Source organism: Trichosurus vulpecula, chromosome 3 (genome assembly GCF_011100635.1).
Source record: "Trichosurus vulpecula isolate mTriVul1 chromosome 3, mTriVul1.pri, whole genome shotgun sequence".
Lineage (NCBI taxonomy): Eukaryota > Metazoa > Chordata > Mammalia > Diprotodontia > Phalangeridae > Trichosurus > Trichosurus vulpecula.
Window position 1 is genome coordinate 207,776,146 of NC_050575.1, and position 26,618 is coordinate 207,802,763.

The window sequence follows — 26,618 nt, forward strand, 5'->3', positions numbered from 1 at the left end:
ACCTTCTTTTGAATACTGGATATGCTACACCAGTCCAACATACAGCCTGTGGGCTTCTTGTGGCCCCCCAAAGGATTTTGGGTGGTCTGAGAAAGGATTGCCACTGTGCCCTCTCTCCTGTTTGTCATGTGACCTGCGGCAACCAACCATCATCAAGTCTGTCTCTAGTCTAATCTATCTTAGACCCAAAGAAGTTTAGCCTATTTTAATTTTGGCACCTACCTACTGCCCAGTTGTGTAAGTCTGTTCTAGACCATCAGGACAGCTGAAATTGCTTTATCTTTAGTGCATGATTTCTATTTTATAGAGGTTTGAGGAATCAGAGAAAACATCTAATGTGCCATTTTGTTGGTCACTTGATTGGAAGTTCAGCAAGCATTTATTAAGCACTTTCCTCATGCCAGGCATAATGCCAAGCCCCAGGGATAGAAAGAAAGGAAGGAGTTTCGTGAGTGAACCCTAACAAGTTCTCTTTTGGACATATTTCATTAGGCAGATGGGAGGATTTGGGGGAAAATAGAATGAATTGTGTTTTGGATTTTTTTTTTTTTTTACCATTTTCAATTCATTTTCTTTAGTTTTTGGTCTCTTCTATGAACTTATGTGACAGGTGCTATGCTATGCCCTGTATTTACAAAGAAACGCAAAAACAAGCTCCCCTTCCTTCAAGGTAATATCTATGGGGGAAAGGGGAGATAGAGACCACAGGCAAACAACTATAGAAGAGACTTCATTATCTGCATTGCCCCTCAGCCCTAAGGACTTGGAACTATTCTACTTGATTTGCAGCAGAAACCTTCTTTATGTATTGTCTCCCCTATTAGGATATGAACTCCATAAGAGCTACTTGAGAGCTCTATGTCTTAACTTTGCTCTGTGTGTCTCCATCAGGTAGCAATGCTTTGTACATAGTCAAAGGTTGGACAGAGAAGGGAGATTTTTTTTTTCTTTTTTTTAATTTTTTTTTTTTTGGAGAAGGGAGATTTAATGTGCTTTCACATAAGAAATCCTCCCTTCACTTTTGAATTCACAGATGCATCAAATTTGAGATGTATTACAAGCATTATTTGTGAGCGTTAAATAAAAGTATTTTCTCAAAACCTTAACTATTATTAATCCATTACAGAATATGCATTTGGGAGTTTTATACATTACTAATAGTGAATTATTAACACAATGACCTAGTAGAAAATGAAGATGAAAAATTCAGAATTATTTTCATATTTAGTATTACAGTTAGTATATAGCTTGGTTTCTAGTAAAAGAAAGTGAAATATAGTTCTTGGAAATGTCATGAAAATTTTATTATCTTTTAAAATAAATGATTATATTTATTGATATAGTTTGTTTTTATATCATCTATATTTCTTAGTGTCTTCCTTTTAAGTACTATGCTTATGTAAAATAGTATTTACAGCTTTGATAGTCAAAGTAAAGAAATAGTTTGTTTGTACTTATTCTTTTGTATTTAACTTTGAAAATTGAAAAATTATATGTGAACAAAAATTGCATTGATTATATTCATTCTCCATAAGATTTTGTTCTATCTTTAGCCAATTCTTAGTGTGTATTTAGTTTCATCTCAGTTATAAAAAACAAAAAAGAATTTTTCTACTTTACTTACTGTGGTGTTAGAAAGTAGCTTGCAGTCATGGAAAGGGATACATGGTTTTCTAAATAAGGTCCATTCTTTTCATCCAATTCAATCTGGGCACAAACATTTATTGTTAGTGGTCCCCCCACCTCCCCCCCAGTCTCCCACAAGAAATAGAGATTGATGAAACAATGTTATTGACTAGCTGCCTAGTTATATTATATTTCACTGCCTGTCAGTAATTAACTTATTCAAATCCTAGGCAGTTCTCTTCCAACTTTAGTTTGTATTTTTTTTATGTGTTCTGAATGTACTTACATGCCTCTGTAATAACAATGCAGCTTGCAGCTACTGTGGAGGTATCAGGCCAATAACATGAGCACATAGGAGGGCTGCTAGCACAGGTTCTTTGATCTGCTTTTCTCACTTTTATTAAACATACATATATCATTTACTAAGTTTGGGGGGAAAAGTCAGCACTTCAGGGAAAATACAAACAGAAATTACAAGCAGACATTATATAAACAGAGCAAATAACACCAATCAGTAGGCGGGGCTTCTAACTGTCTGTCCATAGCAATACATACATAGTTACCAGAGAGAGAGAGAAGCACCAACATTTGGATTTTCAAAGCCAGGGGGCTCCTTAACTGCTACCCAGAGGTTTGTCTGGCCAAATCACATGATCACTCTTACAATGAGTGAGCCTCCAAAGCAAAATGCTTACCTCAGAGTATATATACACTTCTTCAGGGTGAGAGGGCATCACAACCATGTGAATCAAACCCATGTGACTTAGGCTTTCTTGTCATCAAAGTCTCTTGATTGAATCAAAAGCAAGGTTCAATCAAAGGCACTTGGTTGCCTTAGTGCTGAGAACAGCACTCCAAAAGAAAAAACAATGAAAAGTCCCACTTTGCTTGCCATTATAGCCTCCCCCATCAGAATCTAAGTTCCTTGACAGTAGGAACTATTTGCCAGCATTTGGTAGGGGGTCTGATACATGTTAGGTGCTTAATAAATATTTGCTGATTGAACTCAGATAAGTACATTTAGCATATAGTAGTAGCTGACAAGGAGCTTTAAAATAGTTGATTTTTATAAAGTGCTTTATGTATATTGATTTGAATGTACTTTCTAGTGTATCATAGTTGATAGAGAATTGGGCTTAGAGTCTTGAAGATCTGATTTGATTCAAGTTCTGCCTCTGATAAGAGGCTGGATGTGTCCTAGATCAAGTCATTTAGCTTCTTAGTTCCTCCACAATGAACTAAGAAATGATTTTTCATAGTAGATGTTGATCTACATTGGTAGGGAGAATTTCCTTCCTTCCTGGGAGTCTGTAATATTAATGAAATCACAGGTCTGGTCCAAAAAGTCAGCCCTGTTTTTCAGTTGAAGAAACTGCAGTTCGGAGAGTTTTTTATTTGCCATTGGTCATGTAACTAGTGAGTGTCAGAAGCATGATTTGAACCTAAGCAGCTCTTGGTTTCAGGCCCCTTATTGTTTCCAGTTTATCAAACTTTAAAAAAAATTGCTAGTTAATTAGGAGATACTAAACTTTAGTGCTACAGAGGACATGTGGAGATCCTTTGGGACCACTCCAGCCTGACCGGCAGATTCGAGTCTTCCTTCATGTCACTGGATCTGGGTTGCAAGTAACACGAATCATTCACTTAGCAAATATTTATTAGGCACCTACCATGTGCCAGAAATGATCTAATGCCTTTATTTTGTAGCCTCTTGAAAGGCCACCAGGTGGGGATATTAGCCTGAGAAAGTAGAGCCTCTCCTTTGCAAATGGCAAACTATATTCTCTGGTTTCTGCAGCTCAGAGTTTTCTGTGTTGGAAATGGGGGAAAGAAGATTTTTAAAATACCTGTGCTTTTAAAATTTAGGAGTTTAAATAATTTACAATTCATTGTGGAAATAGTTCCTTACCCCATGAGGCAAGTAGTAAAAATATGGAAGTGATTCAGACGGACTAAGTGACTTGTCAGGGCCCCATAGCTAGTATGTGGCAGACCTGAAATCAGAACCCACATTTTCTGACCCCATGTACAGTGTTCTTTACACGGCTGGAGAGGTTACTTTTTCCAGCTCCCTCATTTTACAGATGATGAAATTGAGGGGCACAGAGGTGAAACAACTTACAGCTAGGTGTGATTCTGCAGGTACAAAAAAGTGGAACAGGAGGCAAAGAAAGATATTTCATTAGAGGCAATGATAAAAAGCAATAAATTGATCTTAACCTATTTTTTAAGGAAATATTAAAGTGATAAAAGAATAAACCAAACATACTAAGGATGGAAAGTGAGGGAAAGTTGAGGTCGGTAAGGAGAAATTCAAAATATACAGTCAGCTGATTGAGACTCAAATCCATTGTTCTGGGTATAGAATTGGCTTCACACACTTTCATTTAGCTCATTTGCAAGAGGTGGTGTCAGGAGGTCTCTGTCCAGGGTACTGCAGAACAGGGCTCTTTGCTGCTTAGACCTGATCCCATTGAACATCAGGAAAAAAGCCTTTCTAAGAAGGGTAGTACTGGAGATACCAGGTAAAGCAGCTTAACAAGAAAGGAAGAAGCCTAGACATCTGTGGCAGCGTTTCTGAGCCAGTCTATAGGGTGTAGCTTCTTCAGGAGTTGCAGTATTAGCAAGGAGGGAGACAGCCTGGTATGGCAGAAAAAGTTTTGGATGTGGCATCCAAAGACTAGAGCCTGAGGCAGTAGAAGAGTGGGAAGATGCTGGATTTGGATGAGAGCATCTGGTTTTAGATTCACTTCCATGCTGTTTATTTCTTGTGTGACCTTGGTTAAGTCACTTCACCCCTCTAGACCCTAGTTCCTCATCTGTTAAATAGGGGCTCAATGAGAAGGCCCTTGAGATCCCTGCTAGCTTTAAATCAATGTTCCTATGAACTGTGACTTAGCTACTTTGTGACTAATCAAATCATTTCACTTTCCAGGACCTTAGTTCTCTCACCTGTGAAATGAGAGTATTTTAACTATATAACCTCTTAGATCCTTTCCAGCTCTAAGTCACAGATGCTGTATTACTGCTCTGAATGTGATGATCCCATGGATTTGGTTCAATTCAATAAAGATTTTTGAAGCATCTGCTTGTATTAGGCAATGGGAATATGAATATAAAATCTAAAGCATTCATTATTTCAGGAAGGTTGTATTCTACTAGGGGCATACAATATGCATGTAGATAAATACAAAATAATAGAAAATAATTTCAGGAAGGATAGGGTACTAACAACTGGAGGGATCAAGAAGAATTGCTATGGTAGGAGATAGACCCTGCACTGTGTGTTTTATAGGAAGCCAAGGATTCTAAGACACAGAAGTTCCAGAAATGGAAAGCCATGGATATAGGAGCTAGAACTGGTAGCTGGCCAGTTTAACTCAAAGGGAGTTTGAATAAAGGTGTAGAAATGAAATAAGACTGGAAAGGTAGATAAGAGCCATATTTTGGTGGGTTTTAAAGGCTGGGCAGAGGATTTTATATTTTATTTCACATGATAAGCCTTTGAAGATTTTTGAAAAGAGAAAAGATACAGTCAGATCTATGTTAGGGATAACAATTTGGAAGCAGTGTCAAGTATGCATTGAAAAGTAGAGAGATGGGAGGGAGGGCAACCAGAGAAGCTATTGCAATAGTTCCCATGAGAGGTAAAGAACTGAACTTGACTAGAGGATAAGTGAGTGGAAAGGAAAAAAGGAATTGATGTGAGATATGTTGTAGAGGGGGGAGATGCAGCTTGGAGAAATCCAGAAAGGAGCTCAGACCTGGCCATTCCAGGTAGATTTGCTCCGGAACACAGAACAAGATTCTTAGGAAAAAATAGAGGCTTGAGGCCTGGATACAGGGTGCAGGCATCCCTATAAAGTCTCAAGAGCAATGAGATCACAGACAGGGAGGCTAAATCCTGAGCTGACATAGCTTTCTAGGAAGACAGTGTAAAGAGACAAGCAGCAGGCCTGGGACAAAACCTTAGGGAATCATACATTTGGGGTTTGTGTCATGGATTATGAGCCTGTGAAAGATACTGAGAAAGATGATTCATTTAGGTAGGAGGGGGAAAAAAAGAAAATTGTCTGAGATGGACAGATTGGCATTTTGATGGTACCACAGGTGGTTCCTTTAATGTGGTCTTAACAAGAGTGCTGGTCAGATTTAAATGCTGATTCTGAGACATCTACCATAGGACAGCCATTAGGCATTCAATTGGAAATTTCACTTAAGACAAAGTATATTACAGAACCAGTACAAACAATAGATCTTACTTCCCTTACTTTCTTGCAAGACTATCCTATTGACCTGTTTGGTCAGAACTCATCCCTTCTCTAACATTAGTTAATATAAGTATAGTCTATTTCTAGTTATGTCTGATAACCATGTGAGAGGTTAATTCCAATTTATCAAGTTCCCTTTGTGGCCTAGATTCTTTTTCAGCTAACATGACTAGTTTTTTTTTGAAAAGACATCCATTAATTATAAGAACTGGATATATATTGAATTTGGCAGTTCATTTGGGCAAAGAGGCCAATATATATGCCATTTTGGGGGGGTTTTGTTTGTTTTTGTGGTGTGTATGAGAGGAAAATAAAGAGACTTTTTCTAGGTAGATTCAAAATAAAATAATACTTCACCTAGGTAGAACTTTACTATTTAGCCACTTGTCTTTATCACTATTAAAAAAAGGTAAATAAAAAAGACAGCTAAAATAGATTCCAGAGAATCTTTGCTTTACACAGTTCTTAATAATTATTTGGGTTCCTGTTCTATACTAGATTAAAAGTGATAGATATGCAGGACAGTAACTAGAATTTTAAGCCTGGATCTGGGACTGACTGAAAGAAAACAATTTAACAAGCAAATACAAAAATTATAAAACCAAAATTTCTTCTACAAAAACAAAGCAGTCTGACACCATTTGGTTTATAGGGAAACAATCCAATTAGTCTCAGTTATCTCTGAGGGCCTTTATTGCTTTATAGCATTCTGTTATGATCTTTGTTCATAATGTGATCACTCTGTGTCATCAAAGAAAGGGTAAATTATATTCAGTATCTATCCTTGGTTTAAGACGGTTGTGATATGTGTAATTCATCTTAGAGTGCATGAAGTCTTAGAATTAGAGAGATGCAGGGGGAGGCCTGAGAAAATATTTAATCCAGGGAAAGGAGGTCTAAAAAGGTTTTATTACCTGCCCAAAGCCACAGAGCAAATTGTTAGATGAGCCAGCATAGAACCCAGGTCTCCTGACTTCCAAGTTAGTGTCCATTCTCTCTTATATCATTAAACCTCCCATAAAATTTTAAACGAGAAAAAACAAAAACCCCTTTTTTGATTCTTGAAAGGGTAATCCTTAGTTTAACTTGTTCGCTATTGAGAAGTTACTCAACAAGCATTTATTAAATGCTTACTGTGTGCCTGTGTATTAGCAAGGCAATAATCACAATATAGATGATAATTGTCAAAATGCTTATGTGGTTTCATATCGGAAAATATAAGAGACTTCCCACATAGAAGGGAGAAGAAGTAAAACATTTATTTAGATCCCATAACCAACAGGCCCAATCCATCACAGCAGCAAAGAATTCAATATACAACATCACAGCATGGAGCCTCGCCATCCCAAAATCATCTCCCCCCCCCCCTCCCCCCCCTCCACCTGTGCCTTCCCACAAATACACTCACAGCAACCACATCCCTGAGTTCTGACTGCTCTGTCTCTGCATTTCCTGTGACACACTTTCCTTTTCCTCTCAGCAAACTCCTCACACCACATGTGACTTAGGATGAAAGCAGGTCACATGGCCTGTTAATGGGTGGGAAAGATCTTCAAATCTAAATTTGTCATTGCAGCCAGGAACTATGCTAAGTGCTGGGAATAAAAAAAAAAAACCAGAAATGAAACAGTTCCTTCCTTCTCCTCAATGGAGAGACAACATGTACATATATAAGTAAAACACCAAGTAAATGCAAGGTAATCTGCTGTGTGGAAGCAGAAAAGTTGTATGGATCTGGAAAGACCTTGTGTAGAAGTTGTAATTGGAGCTACATTTTTGAGGAAACTAGAGCTTTTATGAGACAGAGGTGAGAAGGGAAGTAAAACATTTATTTAGACATTTAAAACTGAGAGGACTGCCTGTACAAAGGGATGGGGACAGAAGATGGAATGTCATATTCAGAAAGTAGTTAAAAGGCTAATGTGGAGGAAGTGAAAGGGGATAATGTAGTAAGATGGGAAAAAGAGTGGGGCCAGCTTGTAAAAGATTTGAATTCTAAACCAAGGAGTTTAGATTGGATCTCAGAGGTATTAGGGAGGTATTGGAATTTAATGATCAAGGGAGCAACACACTTACGCATCTTACTTTAATTAAACATACATATATCATTCACTTAGTTCAGTTGAAAAAGTCAGTACCCTGAATGTCAGAGCAAATACAAACAGAAATTACAAACAGAGAAAATGAACAAATCAACAGACAGGCTTCTGATTGTGTGACATAGCAATACATACATAGTTACCGAAGAGAGAAGCCCAAACATCTGGGTTTTCAAAGCCAGGGGGCTCCTTAACGGCTCCCCAGTCTCATCTGGCCAAATCATGGGAACATTCTTCCAATGAGTGAGCCCCAAAGCAAAATGCTAACCTCAGAGTATATATACTATTTCTAATCAAAGACTCTTCAGTCAAAGACTCTTGAGTCAAACAAAGGCAAGACTCAATGAAAGGCACTTGATTGCCTTAGTGCTGAGAAGCACTTCAAAAGAAAAAACAGCAAAAAGTCCCACTTTGCTTGCCATCACAGCATCTCAGCTGGGGTGATTGTAGTATGAGTAGAGAGAGAAAGGGATGGATGAGGCAAAAGATATTGTAGAGGTAAGATCAATAAGACCTAGCAACTTATTAGAGTGAAGGCTGAGTGATGACCACTTGATCTGAGTTGGAATGAAACTCAGTGGCTGTCTGGACCAGGCTTGCACAACATTTGGCCTGCCAAAGGATTTTGAGCAGCCCTCAAAACCTATAGAGGATGTAAAACAGGCCTGCACAACCTACTGCCCTTAGGCTGCTTGTGGCTTGATGAAGGATTTGAAGCAAAAAAATGTAGAGTATATAAAACAGGCTTGCACAACATACCACCCAGGACCACATTGGTGGTCTTCAAGCGGCCTGCAGGCCTGGTCTAGACCAACCTATGCATGAAAAAAATACTGTCATGTGATAAATGGTCAATTATTCACCCTCTGCTTGAAGACTTCCAAGGAGGAGGTGCCTACTACTTCTTGAGCAGTTCTAATCATTAGGAAATTTTTCCTGTTCTCAGACTTAAATTGGCCTCGGAAATAAGGCACAATTTCTCACCAATTGAAAGATTGTAAGTCCTACTAGTGTTTGTGCTATGTGGGCATAGCCTTTGAACCCCTGGAATTATGTCTAGCTACAGTGAGTTATCAGAGTTGTATTTTGTGGTGGAATTGAAGCCAAAAAGAGACTTGGGGGGTTGAAAGTGATAAATTACATGAATGTACTCAGTAACAGTGAGTTATTAGTCACAAAAGATTTATAAAGTAAAGGTGATAGTGGACTAGGAATAATAATAGTTGGACTTTACAAGCTTCTCACATTTGTTTCCATTAATCTCCCTTGTGGCAAGACTTGGGGGATAAATGCAGAATTCCCATATTTCCTGTCCCTTCCAAGTCATGGTTTGGCTTTGTAGTCTAGGTCACCATAGGTGTTATGGGAACTCACTAGGGACAAACTTTGACTAGCCTTTTGTCTCTCCATATAAGTTTCAGGAAAGATAGACTACTAATAACTAGGATACAGTGGAAAGCATTGTTTCTAGTCAGAGGGCTTTAAATGCCTGATAGTGTATTTTTAAAAATTTTGTCCTAGAGGTAATAGGGTTGCATTAAAGATTTTTGACTTTACAGGAAATGGAGAATCTGATGTCAACAAAGAGATATAATGTCTATAAAGAAAGAGATGATAGCTTTTTTGGCTGCCATATTACGTGGTTGACTCATTGACCTTGAAGTAAACTGAAACTCACTTCTATTTCTGATGAACTGAATTATAAAGTGCATTCTCTTTGAACTATGTCTGTAACTCAGGATTGAAGTTTTTACCTCAGTTGTCATGACTTGTCACAAAAATGTCTACTTTCCAGTGCTGGGATATTAAATTGAGTCATGAAATATCTGCTGCTAAATTTACAGGAGCCACCATCATTGCTCAGATTCTTCTTAGCTGTACTATGTCCTGACTCCCAAGCATTACCAAATCCATCCATAGACCACAAATGATCCCTGGGAAACACATATTCCTGACCATCTTCCCTATCGATGCAACAGTCAGGGTCATGTATGACAGTACCAGAGAAGACAGGAGGGAAAAAACCCTGTTCTCCACAACTAATAAGCTGCAAAATTCTTGAAATCTTTTTTACCACCCATTTCCCTATTTCCTGAAGGGTCAGGTGTGTCTGATATAGGTATACCAGTACAGAACAGAATAATTCAATGCTGATTTAAATACCTGATCCTGTTCTACTGGTTGTGGATGGAGGCTTTTGTTCATTTCCATTGCACAGTCCTGGTTGAATTCCCAAGCCCTCACTCTTGTTCCTAAATCAGATAGATTTAATAGTGTAGACAGCAAGTGACCAAGAATGTAGTAACCTTCACAAATTTCATTCATGGCTGCTGAATGCTATTAAAAGATAACATCCTGGTACCTTAGTTTTTCCATCTGTTAAGTGGGGATGCTAACACCTGCCTCCTGTAATATATGAGAACATTTCTTCTGGGAAGTAGTATTAAATGTTTACAAAAAATAATTAGTAGAAGACAGCTCTTAGAGAATCTTAGAGTAATTTGATTACCTAAAAAAATCAAAGGCAAAAGAATATTGTTATAACCATTTTTCTGGGTACTGCTCAAGAAAATTTCCCAAACAAAGTGGCACCAGGGGACAAACTACAGATTGAAAGAATTCATCAGATTCTGTGTAATTATGTACAGAACATACAAAGCTTATCTTCCAAGCCTGATGTAATTAAGCTGAGTCTTGAAGGAAATCATGGATTCCTAGCAGCAAAAGTCAGAAAGGAGAGCATTTCGGGCATGAGAGACAGCCAGTGAAAGGTACAGCAGATGTAGGAGATGCAGTGTCCTGTGTCAGAAACAGCAAGAAGATCAGTATGGCTAGACTGTGTAAAGTACATGGAAGGGAGTATTTTGTGTAGTAGAGTTGAAAAGATAGGATGGGACTAGCTTGTGAAAGCTTGAAACACTAGAGTAATTGATATTCGATACTAGAGTAAGTAGGAACCACTAGAGTTTATTAAACCAGTCATGCAATTCTGTTTGTCCATTAAACAGCCCTGTCATCAATTCCTACCTCTTCCTCACTCTACAAATCCAGCAGTTGCTCAGTCTTGTCATTCTGTCTCCATAATTTCACTTGTCAGTCCTGTTCTCTACTTACATAGCCACCATGGTATTTTAGGCACTCATCTTTTCATTTGAATTACTGTAGTGGTCTTCTAATTTGTCTCCCTACCTCACATTTCTACCCTCTCCAATTCGTTCTCCACATAGCTGTCAAAGGACATTTCTAAAGCACAGGTCTGACCATCTTCTTCCCCTATACAAACTCTAGTAGGTCCCTTAAATCCAAACCTGGCCTGAGATACTTACTAGCTGTGTGACCCTGAGCAAGTCCTTAACCCAGTTTGCCTCAGTTTCCTTATGTCTAAAATGAGCTGGAGAAGGAAATGGCAAACCACTCCAGTATCTTTGCCAGGAAACCCTAAAAGGGGTCATGAAGAATCAGACAATTGAAAGATCACTCAAGATCCCTTTAGTCTCTGGGATTAAATATACATCTATCTGTCATTAAATTAAAATCTTTCACAACCTAGTTCCAAACTACCTTTCTAGATTATTTATACAAACACAGTCCATGGTCCAGCCAAACTCACCTTCTTACTACTCCTAAAATATGGCATTCTTTTTGCCATTTCTCTGCCTTTGCATGGGCTGTCTCCTATTCCCATAATGAATTCCCTACCTCAACTCTACCTCTTAGAATCCCTAGTTTCATTAGCTTAAATGCTGCCTTATAAATGAGACCACCAAAATATGTTGTCCAAAATATGTTTCAAAATGAAAGATTGATAAAATTATTAGGAATCATTTGAATCCAGAAAACAGTGGTAGCATGCAGATTCAAACGAGAAGTGTTGAAGAAATAAAAGCAAAAAAGGTCTTTGGATGTCAGCATTTGATGTATATTACCTAGCCATGTAAGAATTAATTTTTTTAAATAAATTTTATTGTGTTTTTTTCATACCATGTCTTTCCCAATCTATCCTATCCCGCTTCTCTGCTTCCAGAGAGCCATCCCTTAAAACAAAGATTTAAAAAGAGAAAAAATTAATTCAGCAAGTTTGACATTATATACAATGTTCCACACTGATAGTCCCCTACCTCTGTAAAGTGTGGAGTGTGAAAGTATCTTTTTTTTGGGGGTCAAACTTGGCCATTATAATTTTATATCATTGAGTTTTGATTATAGTGTTTTGTGTCAGTTTTCGTTTACGTCATTGTAGTCACTGTGCATACTATTTGGATTGTTCAGTTTATTTCAGTTTGCCATCAGTTTATTTGTCTTCTTTTCGCTTCTTGTATTTATCATAGTTATTGTTAACACCTCAGTAATATTCTATAACATTTAAGTACCACTCCCTGTTTGATGTATATCTACTTTGTTTCTAGCTCTTTGCTACTACAGAGAGTACTGCTATAAATATTTAGATGTAAATGGGGACTTTTAAATATTGATCTCTAAGACATTAAAATATACAAATAAATGCAAAATTTATCATTTAAATGTTTTTTCAGGCAAATCAATGAAAAACAATCAGTAAGGGAAATTAGTCTAAGATAAAATTGAACTGCAGACTAAGATGTGAATTGGTTAAGAATAATTTGTTCAAAAATTAAGCTTTAGAAATAATTTTAAAAGTCAATAGGAATATATACCAAAATGTATGACTTTTAAGATCTCTGGGCATCCAAAATTAAGTATAAAAGACCGACAATATCAAAGGAGAAATTAATAAAATTTTAAATCAAAACAAATTTAATTAATAAAACAGATCTTTAAAGAAAATAAAATCATTTTAACATTAGTTAAATTAACCAAAGTGATACCAAAAAAAGGGAAAAGGGAGAAGTCATAGTGAATACTGAAAAAAATAAATCATTAGAAAATATCAGAACTTATAATATGCCAATAAATGTGAGGATATAAAAGAAAAAGATGACTTTGTTCAGTTGTTTCAGCTGTGTCTGACTTTTCATGATCAAATTTGGAGTTTTCTTGGCAAAGATACTAGAGTGGCTTGCCATTTCCTTCTGAGACAGACAAGGTTAAGGGACTTGCCCAGGGTCACACACAACTAGTAGGTATCTGAGGCCACATTTGAACTCTGGTCTTCCTGACTTCAGGCCTAAGGACTCTAACCACTGTGCCACCTACCTTACCCTCAAAACCTCACATAAGTAAATAACCTAGATTTCATGGTGATTCATGAACTTGTTTTTTAAAACACATTAATAGCTGTATTTCAGTATAATTGGTTTCCTTTGTAATTTTGCATATCTTATGCATTTAAATACATTTTGGGAAGGGGTCCGTAGGCGTCACCAGACTGACATAGGAGATCTGTGACACATAAAAAGTTAAGAACAGTTGATCTAAAAGAAAAAAAACTAAAAAGAAAAATTTTTGTAAGAGGAAAAAAGGACATAATATTAGTAATCTGCCACATAAAAAGCCCCAGAACCCAGTGGATTCATGAGCAAAAATTGAGTGCTTCTATGTTTGTTGTTGTTCACTTGTTTTAGTTTAGTCCATCTCTTTGTGATCCCATTTGGGGTTTTCTTGGCAAAGACACTGGAGTGGCAAGCCATTTCCTTCTCCAGTTCATTTTATAGATGAGCAAGGTGAAGCAAACCAGGGTAAGTGACTTGCCTGGGGACACACAGCTAGTAAGTTTCTGAGGCTGCATTTGAATTCAGGTCTTTCTCTGTCTTGGCACTTTATCCACTGTGCTATGTTGAATACTAGGGGTACAAAATACAAGCAAAAAGACAATTCCTGACTTAAAGGAGTTTATATCATAATTTGTGAAGACTATCCATAAAAGGAAATTAAAGGAAGCGGGGTAGGAAATTAAAGGTACTGGGGTACAATGTTGAAGGGCTGAAAGTCTGAAGCATAGAGATAAGGGGAATGAAGGTTTGCTAACATGTCTCTCTCTCCAAAATTTGGACCTGGTAGGAATTCACCAATGGGAGAAAGGGATTGACATGATAGGTAGATGTTCCAAGGCGAGAGGACTGCAGGAGTTGAGAGAGGCTTCAGGGTTTGAAACTACAGCAGATACATGTTATTGAAGCCAAGAAAGTCAGAAACGCAAAGTAAAATCTATTAAATATGAATTTTCTGCTCTTGAAGTCAGGAAGACCTGGGCTCAAATACATCCTCAAGTACTTATTAACTGTATGACCATGGCAAGTCATTTAACCTCTGTTTGCCCTACTTTCCTCAGCTGTAAAATGGGGATAATAATAGCATCTACCTCAGTGTTATTGTGAGGATTAATTAAGATAACGTTAGTGAAAAACACCTAGCATTAGTGCCTGGCACATAGTAGGTATAGAAGAATATAGCATTTTGCCAAGTTCTTTTTATGAGACAAATATGTTTTTGAACTCCAAACTAAGGAAAGGGATATAGGAGAGAAAGAAAATTATAAATCATTATCGCTAGTGAATATCAGTGCAAAAATATTAATTAAAATATTGGCAAATAGTATGCAATACCATATCAAAGAATTGTTAATTGTGACAATTGGGATTTACATTAGCAAGGCAGGGATGGTTCAACACTAGTAAAGCACTTTGCATAATAAGCCATATTTGCAGTGTTGTTATATCCACTAACGCATTTGGTATAAAACCAATAGCATTGAGAATATTAAAAATATATAGGAATGAGGGGATATTTGTTTAACAAAACAGCGCATATTAGAACAGGAAGAATCATTTGAATGACAAGGCTTTGTGTGCTAAGCGTAGTACCTTGTGTCACATATTCTGGTAGACTTAATAGGAAATGACAATTTCTGACAAACTAAATTTTTGTTTCTTAGAAAAATAAATATAGAGGCAAAAAGTAGAGAATGCAAAGTTGAAAGCCCAGGTCGAAAGTCAAGCTAACACTTTAGGATTTCAGTGCTGTTATTTTCAACAAAATGTCTCAACACTGTGTCAGAGAATAATCATCATCTCAATTATTCATCCATAAGGCTACTTTAATGTTTTGAATCTGCAGTCTCATTGATATGGAGACTTCCTGTTACAATGTAGACATCAACCTGTTTGTGCCTGTGTATGACTCAGGTCCAGGGTCTACTTTTCCTCTTATGCTCTTGACACTGTAATACCATTGAAACACAATGGTCTGTGTGGATCTTCCCTGAGTATACCTGGCTTACTCTAAATCTTATTTATTTTGTGTCAGTTCTTCCTCCTCATATAGTGGGTTGGGGTTTGTGCCGTTAGAATACAAATGAGGTAATTCATGCTGGAGTTTGTTAATATCAATATTTATAGATCTTTTCTAATTTTTAGGTGGTTTCATCCTTCAGTTTAAATCTTAAATACCCCTGGGGTAACTTTGCTTAATCCGATCACTCTCCAGACTTTCTATAACGCTTATTCTTCTCTCTACTGTTTCTTAGTGTTTTAGGAATCAATATTGTGTATAATCTTTCACCATCCTCTTTCACAAGTGGTTTTACTTTTTTTTAATTTGGGGAATGGAATGAGGGAATAGGGTTTGCTTTATTGTTGCCTTTTTCTTTAAAACTAGTCATTTTAAGCCCCCCTTTATTTAACTACCCTGTTCCCCCACCCCCACACTCTCTCCTGTAACAAAGAACATTGAAGCAAAACTAATAGAGTGATCATGTCTGAGAATATATACCATAGACCCCCTCACCTACCTCTTGAGATGGAAGGAGTTGTATTTCATTATTAGTTTTTTGTGACCAAGATTGGTGATTGTTACTAAGTTGTTTCAGTCATGTTTGACTCTTCATGATCACATTTGGTGTTTTCTTGGCAAAGATACTGGAGTGGTTTGCCATTTCTTTCTCCAGCTCATTTTACAGATGAGGAAACTGAGGTAAACAGGGTTAAGTGACTTGCCCCGGTTCACACAGCTAGTAAACATCTGAGGCCACATTTTTTTTTTATAACTAATGTATTTATTTTTAGTTTTCAACATTTACTTAAATAAGATTTTGAGTTTTACATTTTCTCCCCTTCCGAAGACAGCATGCAGTCTGATAGAGGTTCTACCTAGACACTCATATTAAACATATTTTTGCATTAGTCATGGTGTAAAGAAGAATTAGAACTAATGGGAGGAACCACAAGAAAGAAGAAAAAAACAAAAGAAAAGGAGAACAAATAGTATGCTTCTGTCTGCATTCAGATTCTGTAGTTCTTTCTTTGGATGTGGATAACATTTTCCATTGTGAGTCTTTTGGAATTGTCTTAGATCCTTGCATTACTGTAAAGAGCTAAGTCTATCAAAGTCAGTCATCACACAGTGTGATTGTTACTGTGTACAATGTTCACCTGGTTCTCCTCATTTAACTCAGCACTAGTTCATATAAGTCTTACCAGGTTTTCCTGAAATCTGCCTGCTTATCATTTTTTTTAGAGCACATCAGAGTTGGAGGGGAGATAGTGGCCAAAGTGTTGGTCATTTGACTTGCTTAGCCATGTACTGTCTCTCATCTCTCTCCTGATGTGCCTTGGTGCTTCAGCTAGTCTGGCTTGCCTGCCTTGTGTTATATTGGTTGGTTGACGATTGGTGGTGATGACTGAAACTTATTCCACAGGAGTTGTTCCCCTGAATGATGGTTATGAGAGCTGGACTAGAAGCAAGATCAGTGGTCTGGGGGGTGCTGTCACTTCCTGGGCTCCTATGCCTATTTGCCTGTTAGTGGCAGTTGCTCAGCATTTGTTGTTATTGGTGAAGAGGAAGGTGGTTCCCCTTTCCACAGTGATTTTTCCTTGATTGATAGCTGAGAGGACTGAGCCCAGAGCAGGTCTGTTGCTTTGGGTGATATGGCTGTTCCGAAGGCTCTTCAATTCAGAGTCTTGGACTAGCTCCATTAGAATCTGAGGGTAGTTGGTGGTCAAGATGGTGGTGTTTTGACTTCCCTGACAGATATGCTGCCTTCTGGTTCTCTCTCAATGTGCTCTTCAGCTGAATTTAATTGCTTGCCATATCTTATTTTTATTCTTTCTTATAAGTTGATATTAATTTTGTTTGGTCTTTTACATAACAGGTCAGTACTGACTATGCACAGAAAAATGGTTTGAAAATTACTGTATATGGGAAATCATAATTTCCTTTCTATTAAAATATAATCAAAATTTTAAATGTTATTTGATGCTTATTATATGTAATATATCTTGACTCTCTTCTCTTTGCCTCTCTTGTTTTTTTTCCTGAAATTTCCATTATTTTTACTGTTCTGTTATATAACATGCTTTACATGAAAGAATATTTTGTCTTGAATACTATGGTACAAGATTACTAAGTGTCCCAAGAAATTATATTTTTATTGTGCTTGAATATATGATAAAACCAACTACATAAATTTCTCTTTGCCTCTCCAAAGAGAACCTTTGAAACATTTTTTTCCATATTTCTACAACTTTCTTTTATATTCTTTAATTTTTACCAATATTGACATGATTCACTTCCTCCAGGAGTTTGTCCATCTTGAGTCACTGGACAATGATTTCAAATTTGAATACCACCAGCTCTGTTAATGTTTATAGAAAGTCTGTTAACTCTGTTGTTCTAAGCAGTATCTGCCTCCCTTTTCCACTACTGTGCTACTGTTATTGTAAAAGCAGACATATATTTTGGGGGTGGGTATAATATACCAAGGGCCATGAGTTTTTATTTCATAGGTCATCATGACCAAATAAGCCATCATCAGGTGGCCAGTCTATTAGTGGTGAACTTCTCCATGTTTAATTATGATGGTCCTCGGAAAACAGACATGGTTTTTTTTTTTTTATCAGAACCATACTTGAAGCCTTTTTAGGACAATATAACCTGGATATAACCTGGCAAATCTTGTGTTCTCCTTGGAGAATTCAAGGTCAACATTGTGCTACAATGAGGCATTGGATTAAGTTCTTTGTTTAGGTTCCATTGTGTAATGTTTGGGTTTTTTTCCCCTTTATGTTCAGGTATCGTGATGATTGTTTTGTAATATGCATTGATTTTTTTAAAAGTATTTTATTGTTCATGCTGCACCACTGTGGTTTAATTTAAATACAGGTATTAATTTCTCTATTTGACAGATGGAGAAAGAAAGATATAAGTTATTTGGCTTGTCCCATTAGCCAGTTGCAGAATCATAATTTGAACCTAGGACTCTGAACTCTAGTGTGCTTTGCAGCATATTATAATACTTATTATTATAACTGTAGTCAGTTTAGTGAATAGTGGATGTTTTTGATAGACTCAAGTTACTTTTACCTAGCAATTTTGCATTATTTGGTCAGCATTTTCTACCAGTATCTTTATTATTTTCTTTTTTGTTGTTGTTAGGTGTGAAATAGCTCAACATGAGTGGCCTCGGAGACAGTTCGACAGACCCTTCTAACCCAGATTCCCACAAGAGAAAAGGATCACCATGTGACACCCTGGCATCAAGGTAAGAACATTCAAATTTTGACATGTTATTTTTATATTGCTTACATTTCCCAGTGAATCCCCTACCTCCCAGAGAGCCATTCCTTATAATAAAGAGGATAAATGAGGAAAAAACAGCTCAGTAATATTAATGAACACACTGGAAAAAGTCTGACATTATGTGTAGTATTTCTTGTCTAGAGTAGCCTTACTTCTGCTTAATGCATTTTAAAAATTATCTATTTTATCATTTTTGTTGCTGTTTTGTTTTATTTGCTATAAATGAGTTGATTTCCCAAGCATAATTTTCAATCATTACTATTTACACATGGTAGAGTAGAAGATGTATTGAACTTTGGAGTCAGAAGAGATAGGTGTTCAGATCTCCATTCTAAGACTTAATAGCTGGACGGCCATTAGAAAGTAACTTTAACTCTCAGGCTTGGTTTTCTCATATGTAAAATAGGAATTACCTACTTACTCTATAGTGTGGTTGTGAGAATCAAAAGGAATAATGCATGTAAAGCATTTTGTAAATGTCAGCTCTTTTATTGCTCTGTGCTTGGCTTTTGTTTGCTAATGAAGTAGGAGGTAGAACTTCATATTCTCTATTATCAGTGGAGGACTTGGTGGTGACATTTGGAAAGAGCGGCTGATGAGAGATGTATGGGGAATGAGGAATCATAAAATTTTAGAGCAGGGCTGTCCAATCTTAGGCTTAATTAAAAAACAATGGACAATATATTTTGATTTGCCATTTTAATAAGAGCTCTGTGGTAGCTCAGCTTCATTTACTAAAGCATTTATGTAAATTTCTGTGCTTGTAGGCAGGCCGCATAAATGGCACTGCTGACCACATGCTTTGATTGGACCTGTTAGAGTAATAAGAATTTCAGGCCTCACGTAGTTTAATTTCCTGCCCACCCAAGGAATCTGTCCTACAATATTTCTTCTTCAACAGATGCTTATCTAGCTTCCATATAGAAATTTTTGGTGACAAGCAAAACTCTATCTCAAAGGGTGGCCCATTTGTTTTTAGATAAACTCTATTGATTCTTTGTTATTTGAGCATATAATTTTCCTTACATGGAGCCCAAGTCTCCCTGTGTAACTTCCATCTCTCCTAGCACTGCCCCCCACATTGCACAGGATAAACTTTCTTTATAATAATCCTTTAAATACTTAAAGATTATTAACTATATTTCCCCTCTTCTCCATTTTCTTTAAACATTGCACATATGGAAAATTTTCCAAATCCTTCCTCCTTCTTTGGATATGATCTAGTTTGTCATTACCTTCCTTAATATGTGGTAACCAGAAGTGAATATGGTATTCTAGATGTATTTTTAAATACAATGAAGCTATTAACTTCCTTTGGTTTAGGTAGAATGCTTCAATTAGTGTAGCTTAAGATCATATTATATTTTTAATTTTAATATCAAACTATGATTCAAGGAGTGCTGTTGTAAAGAATAGTGTGCTAATTAATGTATTCCTCTCTGTGTATATAAGATGCCTAGAATAAGCTATTAAAATAAGGACAAAGTAGCTATCATGTAGCGCTTTACAAAGTGCTTTACAAATGTCATCATGACAACAGCCCTTGGAAGAAAGGGCTATTATTATCTCCATTTACAGATGAGAAAACAGAAGCTGACAGAGACAGGTTAAATGACTTGACCAGGGTCACACAACTAGTGAATGTCTGAAGTGGGATTTGAAGTTAGGCTTTCCTGATTCCAGGGCCAGCATTCTTTCCACTTTGCTACTTAGCTGCCTTTAGCTTAGCCTTGAAGATAGCTAAATATTCTTTGAGGTAACAGTGAGAAGGGAGTGAATTCTGGGCATTAGGGACAGCCTGTGCGAAGGAATGGATATAGCCAGTTTGGTTTATACGGTTTGTAAAGGAAAGTAATGTGCACCCTTCATCCCATCCTCTTCGATTTTCTCCATGAACGAATGAATAAGCATTTATTAAGTTTGGATGTTGTTCCAAGTGATGTAGATATGGATACAAAAGCAATGGTAGCCTCTGCTCTAAAGGAGCCTATATTGTAATTGAGGGAGATAACACATGTAAGTCAATGGTGGCCATCGAGGGCCATGTTGGCTCATACATGAATGGTGAGTAGGGCCATAGGCTTCAGGTTGGTTGGTTAGATGACCAGGAAATAAGAGTGAAATAAAGCATGGCTGGCGTCAGCCTGAAATAGTGAGCCAGACAAAGAAGACAGTCACCATTTAGGCTAGTAGGAATCCAGCATGAAAATTCCGAAAGTTCTGTTCTCTTTAAACTCCAATCGCTCCCTTTCTTTATCAGCTCCTTTCATATTTTCCAACAAATAAGTCCCTTCCATCTTTAAAAAACTCTTCACCACCCTACTTTCTCCGTAACTATAGTTCTCTCTCTCTCTTCCCTTTATCAACCCAACTAGAAAAAGCTGGCTATACTCTTTCTCCACTTCTTTCTTCTTTCTCATTCACTTCTTATTTCTTTGTAATCTGGTTTCCAGTCTTGACTTTCTTCTCTTTTTACACTTTCAGTAGCTTATCAGCCCCAATCTGTGGGTTTAATTATTATCTCTGCAGATGATGCGTGTGTGCGTGTCCATGTGTGCGCGCATGCGCGCACACACACGCACGCACACACACTTGCATCCTGTGAAAACATCTCTACATCAGTATATCAAAAACAGAATCCATTATCTTTCTCACTTCTTATGAACTTCCCCATTTCTCTGTAGGGCACCACCATCCTTCTAATTATTTAGGTTCACAAACATGGTGTGATTCCAAACTCCTCAGATTTCCTTAGCCCACATAATCCAGTTATTTGCAACCTTTCCAATATTGTCATTCTCCTTCCCTTTCTCTTTCCTTCTCTCATACTACCTAAGTCAATACCACATCATCTCTTGACTCTCTACATAGCTTTCTAATTAGTTTCTTTGCCACAAGTCCCTTCTCACTCTAATCTGTCCTTCCTTTTCCCAATAAATGGGTACTAATTAACCAGATCACTCTCTTACTTAAACTCCAGTGGCTTTCTGTTATCTCTAAGATCAACTATAAACTCCTTTGTTGAGCATTTAAGTCTCCTCTGGCTTCAGCTGACCAGTCCTGCCGGATAAGCAAAGTGGGCATAGGAAAGTAAACGCAAAATGTATGGAGTATTTTTGCTGGTGATGTTGGCTGTCTCATCTCTCGTTGCCATATTCCCATTTCTTACTCTTCCTGCTGTCCTAGCAGGAAACTAAGGGCTGAACCAACCCACCTGTAATATGAACCTCATTTTATTTTGTTATCTTTTCCTATATATACTTGTTTCTTATTTTCAGTCCAGTTCACTAAGTTTTTGAGTGCCTATTTGAACAGCACACACTAACTGTCATAGGAGATAAAATATACTTGTAATATATGGTTCCCATTTTCAAACGGTTTACATTTTAATTAGGGAGACAAGAGAACACATGAAAAATTTTCCAACTTAGGGTGAAAGCCAGGGAGCAGAACAGATAATAGTGGGCACCAACAAGTGGAGATGTCATTGTGGACTGGAATATTAAAACAGCAGAAAGAAATAGTGCCTAGAGCCTTGGATGTGTAGTCTGTAAACCTGAGTTTGCTTGTGAATTTGCTTGAGGTCAAATCCTTCCTTGGGTGCTTACTGGCTGTATGAACTTGGACAATTAACTTAACCTGTTACGTTCTCATTGGAGATTGTTTAATCCAACCCTCTCATTTTCAGGATAAGGAAAAAAATTGCTAAGTAAAGTTGTGTCTGGCCAAAGTCACATGGGTAGTAAATGACATGATTTGAACCTAGTTCCTTTAACTCGAAATCCTGTGCTCTTTCCACTCTACTATACTACTGTCAGTAAAATTTTATGTATTATTTTTCCGAGAATCTTTGGGCAAAAGGCTGTAATTTTGGTTTTGGAAAAAAACTTATAAGTTACTGACTTCTGCTGTTTAAATCTAGTTTTATGGAGGAGAGCAGTAAGGTGAGGCCTTTGTGCATTTTATTCTTTGTGATAAGGACCTACTAATGCCATATATATAAAGGTTTCTGATGAATAGTAGGTGTTAATAAAATTTCTAATTTTTTTTATTTGTTACAGAGGAGGGGAGAGGAAATAAGCCTTTATAACACCTACTATTTACCAGGAACTGGTAAAATTTTTTTTTTTTTGCTCTGCAAATATTATTTCATTTGATCCTCACAACAATCCTGTAGAGTAGGTGTTGTTAATATTCCCGTTTACAGTTGAGGAAATTGAGGCAAACAGCAATTGAGTGACTTTCACATAGCTATGAAGTTTCTAAGGCCACATTTGAACTCAGATCATTCTGACTTTATGCTCTGTACTGCACTGTCTGCTGCACCCCTAGCCTCTTGTTTAGGTTTCCTTTGCCTTAATAAAACCAAATATGTTGAAAATCCAAACATAAAACAGACCGAATAAGGGGTTACATTGACGTTATAAAAGTACTCTACACAATCAAATGATTGCCTGTTAGGTCCCTTTTAATTTGATCTATGTACATAATTTTTGGAACATATCACTTGCTCAATGAAAATAAAGTTGTATTTTATTTTAATTGGTTTTGGCCTTATAGTTCCTGTTGCAGTTCCTGACTTTTAAGTAGGTTGACTCTGGTTTCCGAATCTGTCTTTGAGTTCTATAAAAAATTAAGGGTCTCTACATACAGATTTGCTTATTACATGCCACACTGTGGAACAAGAGAAGGTAGGAGTGAAATTATAATAATTAGATTTTCTATGTCAACAGCACCGAAAAGAGGCGCAGGGAACAAGAAAATAAATATTTAGAAGAGCTGGCTGAGTTACTGTCTGCGAACATTGGTGACATTGATAGCCTGAGCGTAAAACCAGACAAATGCAAGATATTAAAGAAAACTGTCGATCAGATTCAGCAAATGAAAAGGATGGAACAAGGTAAAACTATTGCTATATTCAAAATACTTTTTAAAAATTTTTGAACTTATAACCTAAATAAAATAAGCATTTCCACATACATTGTAGAACAGTAGATTATATGTAAAACTGTGAATCTTTATTATTTAGTGCTTGTTCTACTTATTAAGTATATAATAAAATCAGTATGTAACTTGGAAAGCTGTCTTTTGCTTGTCTGTGATTCATTCTGTTTGCATTTTCATTTTTTGGAAACTTATCCATAGTCTTTCTCCTCCCCACTACAACCCCCTCCTCCCCTTTTTTCCCAGTTGAAAAGAAAAGTAAAACCATTACACATAATCAAGTAAAATAAATTTCCACATTGGTCATACTTCAGTTTTGTCTGTCAGGAGATGAGTAGCATGACTCATCACTGGTCTTTTGGTACTGTGGAGGGTCATTACATTGATAAAAATTGTTAAATCTTTCAAAGCTAGTTTTCTTTACATTGCTTTTGTTACTGTATAAATTGATTTCCTGGTTCTAATCACTTCCCTCTCCATTAGTTTATGCCTAGATTTCTTTGAAACTATCCCTTTCATTGTGTCTTATGGTTCAATATATTCAATTATATTAATATACTATAATTTGTTCCACCGTTCCCCTATGGATGGTCACACTTATATTCCAGGTCTCATAATTTTTGTGCATATGGGTCCTTTTCCTTTTTTCTTTGATCGCTGTGATGCAAAAGTGATATTCATTGGATCAAAAGATATTTATGTACAGTTTAGTTAATTTGAGGGCAAATATTGCTTTGTTTTTTACTGGTATGCTATAAAATAATCTTTTTATTCTAGAATTATTTAATATAGATAGGGATCTCTTTATAATTATAAAGAAAATTCTCTGGTATCTTACAGTGAAGACTTGTAAGAACGTTTTATTCTAAAAATATGATTTATTTGTTAAAGTGCAATTTATTCAATATTGCTTTTGATGTGTGATGACTTAATTATTCTGACAGTGATGATGTTATGCAATGCAACTAATTTTACAGATTAGGAAAGTTTTAGAATATATCTCTGGAACATTTTTGTCACAGGAATGATTAAAAGAAACTAGATGGTTGCATTAACTTTATAAGGAAACTACAAAGCATTTAACATTCATCATATATATCAGAGTGCTATAATGTAGTTGTCAAGAGCTTATGCAAACTTTTAAAAATGTAGATCCCATGTTTATGCTGTTTTCCTTAAAATGAAACAAAGTAAATAAGAAAGGAGAAATTGAGAGCATGAAAAAAAATATTTTGAATAGTTCAAGAAATGGTGTTCCTTTGTATCATTTGTTGGGAAACAAAAGCTTGATCTACTTAACCTCTGAAAGAAATCTGCAGAATTGGAATTGACTTGATGTAAAAATACAAAGTTATAATTACAAAGGCATATCATCAAATTTTCACTGAGTTTTTTAAAAAATAAAATTTATTGATATCTTTTATTTATATCTATTTTGTTTATCCCAGTTTTGTGGTAGGAGTGACACTTCTTTGATATAGTCTGGGCCGGTCTTTTTAGGAGCAGAAAGGCCATTGGGCTACCTGAAGCATAAAATACGTAGGCTAAAGGGATATCAGAGGCTTTGCAGAAGTGCTTTTACCCTTCAGGGAATGCCTTTCCTGACCTAGTATGGCCAACGTGTTGGTTACTGGGAGGTGACATGGACTAACATTTCATTGTGATAGCCTTTTTAACTTTAGAAATCATATTCTTTTAACCTCTTGATATCTGTAAAGTTGTTTTTATTGCATTTTGTACAATAAATAACTGCCTGTTTACATTTTAACCCCCAAACTGGAATCTCCTAGAGTGACTTACGTTAATCCTGGTCCAGAATATTTATTGTTTTATTTGGGGGTAAGTGGGGAAATATGTTTTTTTTTATTTATTTCATTAAATATTTCCCAATCAAATGTAAAAAAAAAAAACCCTAACATTCATGTTTTAAGATTTCGAATTTCAAATTCTCTCCCTTAACCTTTAAGAAAGCAAGCAATATGATATTCACACATGTGATGTTATATAAAACACATTTCCATATTAGCCATGTTACAAAAGAAAACACAGACTTCCCTACCCACCCCCCCAAAAAAAACCCGCCAAGACTAAAGAAATTTTTAAAAACACACTTCGTTCTGCATGCAGAGTTCATCACTTCTCTCTCTGGAGATCAATGGTTTATTTCATCATTGGTCCTTTGAAATTGTCTTGGATCACTGTCTTGAGCAGAGTAGCTAAGTTTTTCACAGTTGATTATCCTTATATATGCAAATTTGTATAGTGTTCTCGTGGTTCTACTCCACTTTACATCAGTTCATCTAAACCTTCACAAGTTTTTTTTTTTAAAGGATCCTGCTCATCATTTCTTAAAGCATAATAGTTTTGTGTAGCCATTCCCTAATTGATGGGTATCCTCTCAATTTCCAATTTTTTGCTGCCACAAAAAGAGCTACCTTAAACTTTTTGTACCAGTAGGTCCTTTCCCTTTTTCTTGGATCTCTTTTGGATACAGACCTAGTAGTGGTATTGCTCAGTCAAAGAGTATGCACCATTTCATAGTCCTTTGGGCATAGTTCCAAATTGTTTGCCGGAATGTTTGGATTAATTTAAAGCTTCACCAACAGTGCATTAGTGTCCCAATTTTCCACATCTCCAGTAATTGTTATTTTCCTCATTTGTCATATTAGCCAATCTGATAGGTGTGAAGTGGTACTTCAGGGTTATTTTAGTTTGCATTTCTCCAATCAATAGTGATTTAGAGCATTTTTTCATGTAACTATTGATAGCTTTGATTTCTTCTGAAAACTACCTGTTCATATCCTTTGACCATTTATCAACTGGGGAATGGCTCTTATTTATTTATAAATTTGTCTTAGTTCTCCGTATATTTGCAAAATTAAGCCCTTGTCAGAGAAACTTGCAGTAAATTTTCCTCTCAGTTTGTTTTCCTTCTGATTTTGGCTGTAAAATTTTTTGTTGTGCAAACCCTTTTTCATTTCATGTAATCAAAACTATCCATTTTACTTCTAGGAATCCCCTCTATATCTTGTTTGGTCATAAATTCTTTCCTTACCCATAGATCTTACAGGTAAATCTTTCCATGCTCCCCTATTTTACTGATGATTCACCCCTTGTGTCTAAATTATTTGTCCATTTTGACCTTATCTTGGTATATGGCGTGAGATGTTTGTCTATGCCCCTAGTT

The 26,618-nt window shown here is 36.4% G+C and overlaps 1 protein-coding gene across 6 annotated transcripts in view; it reads left to right on the forward strand.

Annotated features, from left to right (window-relative positions):
- The window catches only part of NCOA1 (nuclear receptor coactivator 1), a 228,768-nt gene that overhangs the window by 94,802 nt on the left and 107,348 nt on the right, over positions 1-26,618 (forward strand). For all 6 annotated transcript variants that reach the window (XM_036748133.1, XM_036748131.1, XM_036748134.1 and 3 more), the window contains 2 exons: positions 18,344-18,449; positions 23,221-23,387. In XM_036748133.1, the coding sequence (XP_036604028.1) occupies positions 18,361-18,449; positions 23,221-23,387 (256 nt within the window). In that variant the 5' untranslated portion in view covers positions 18,344-18,360. The remainder of the gene's footprint in view (positions 1-18,343; positions 18,450-23,220; positions 23,388-26,618) is intronic.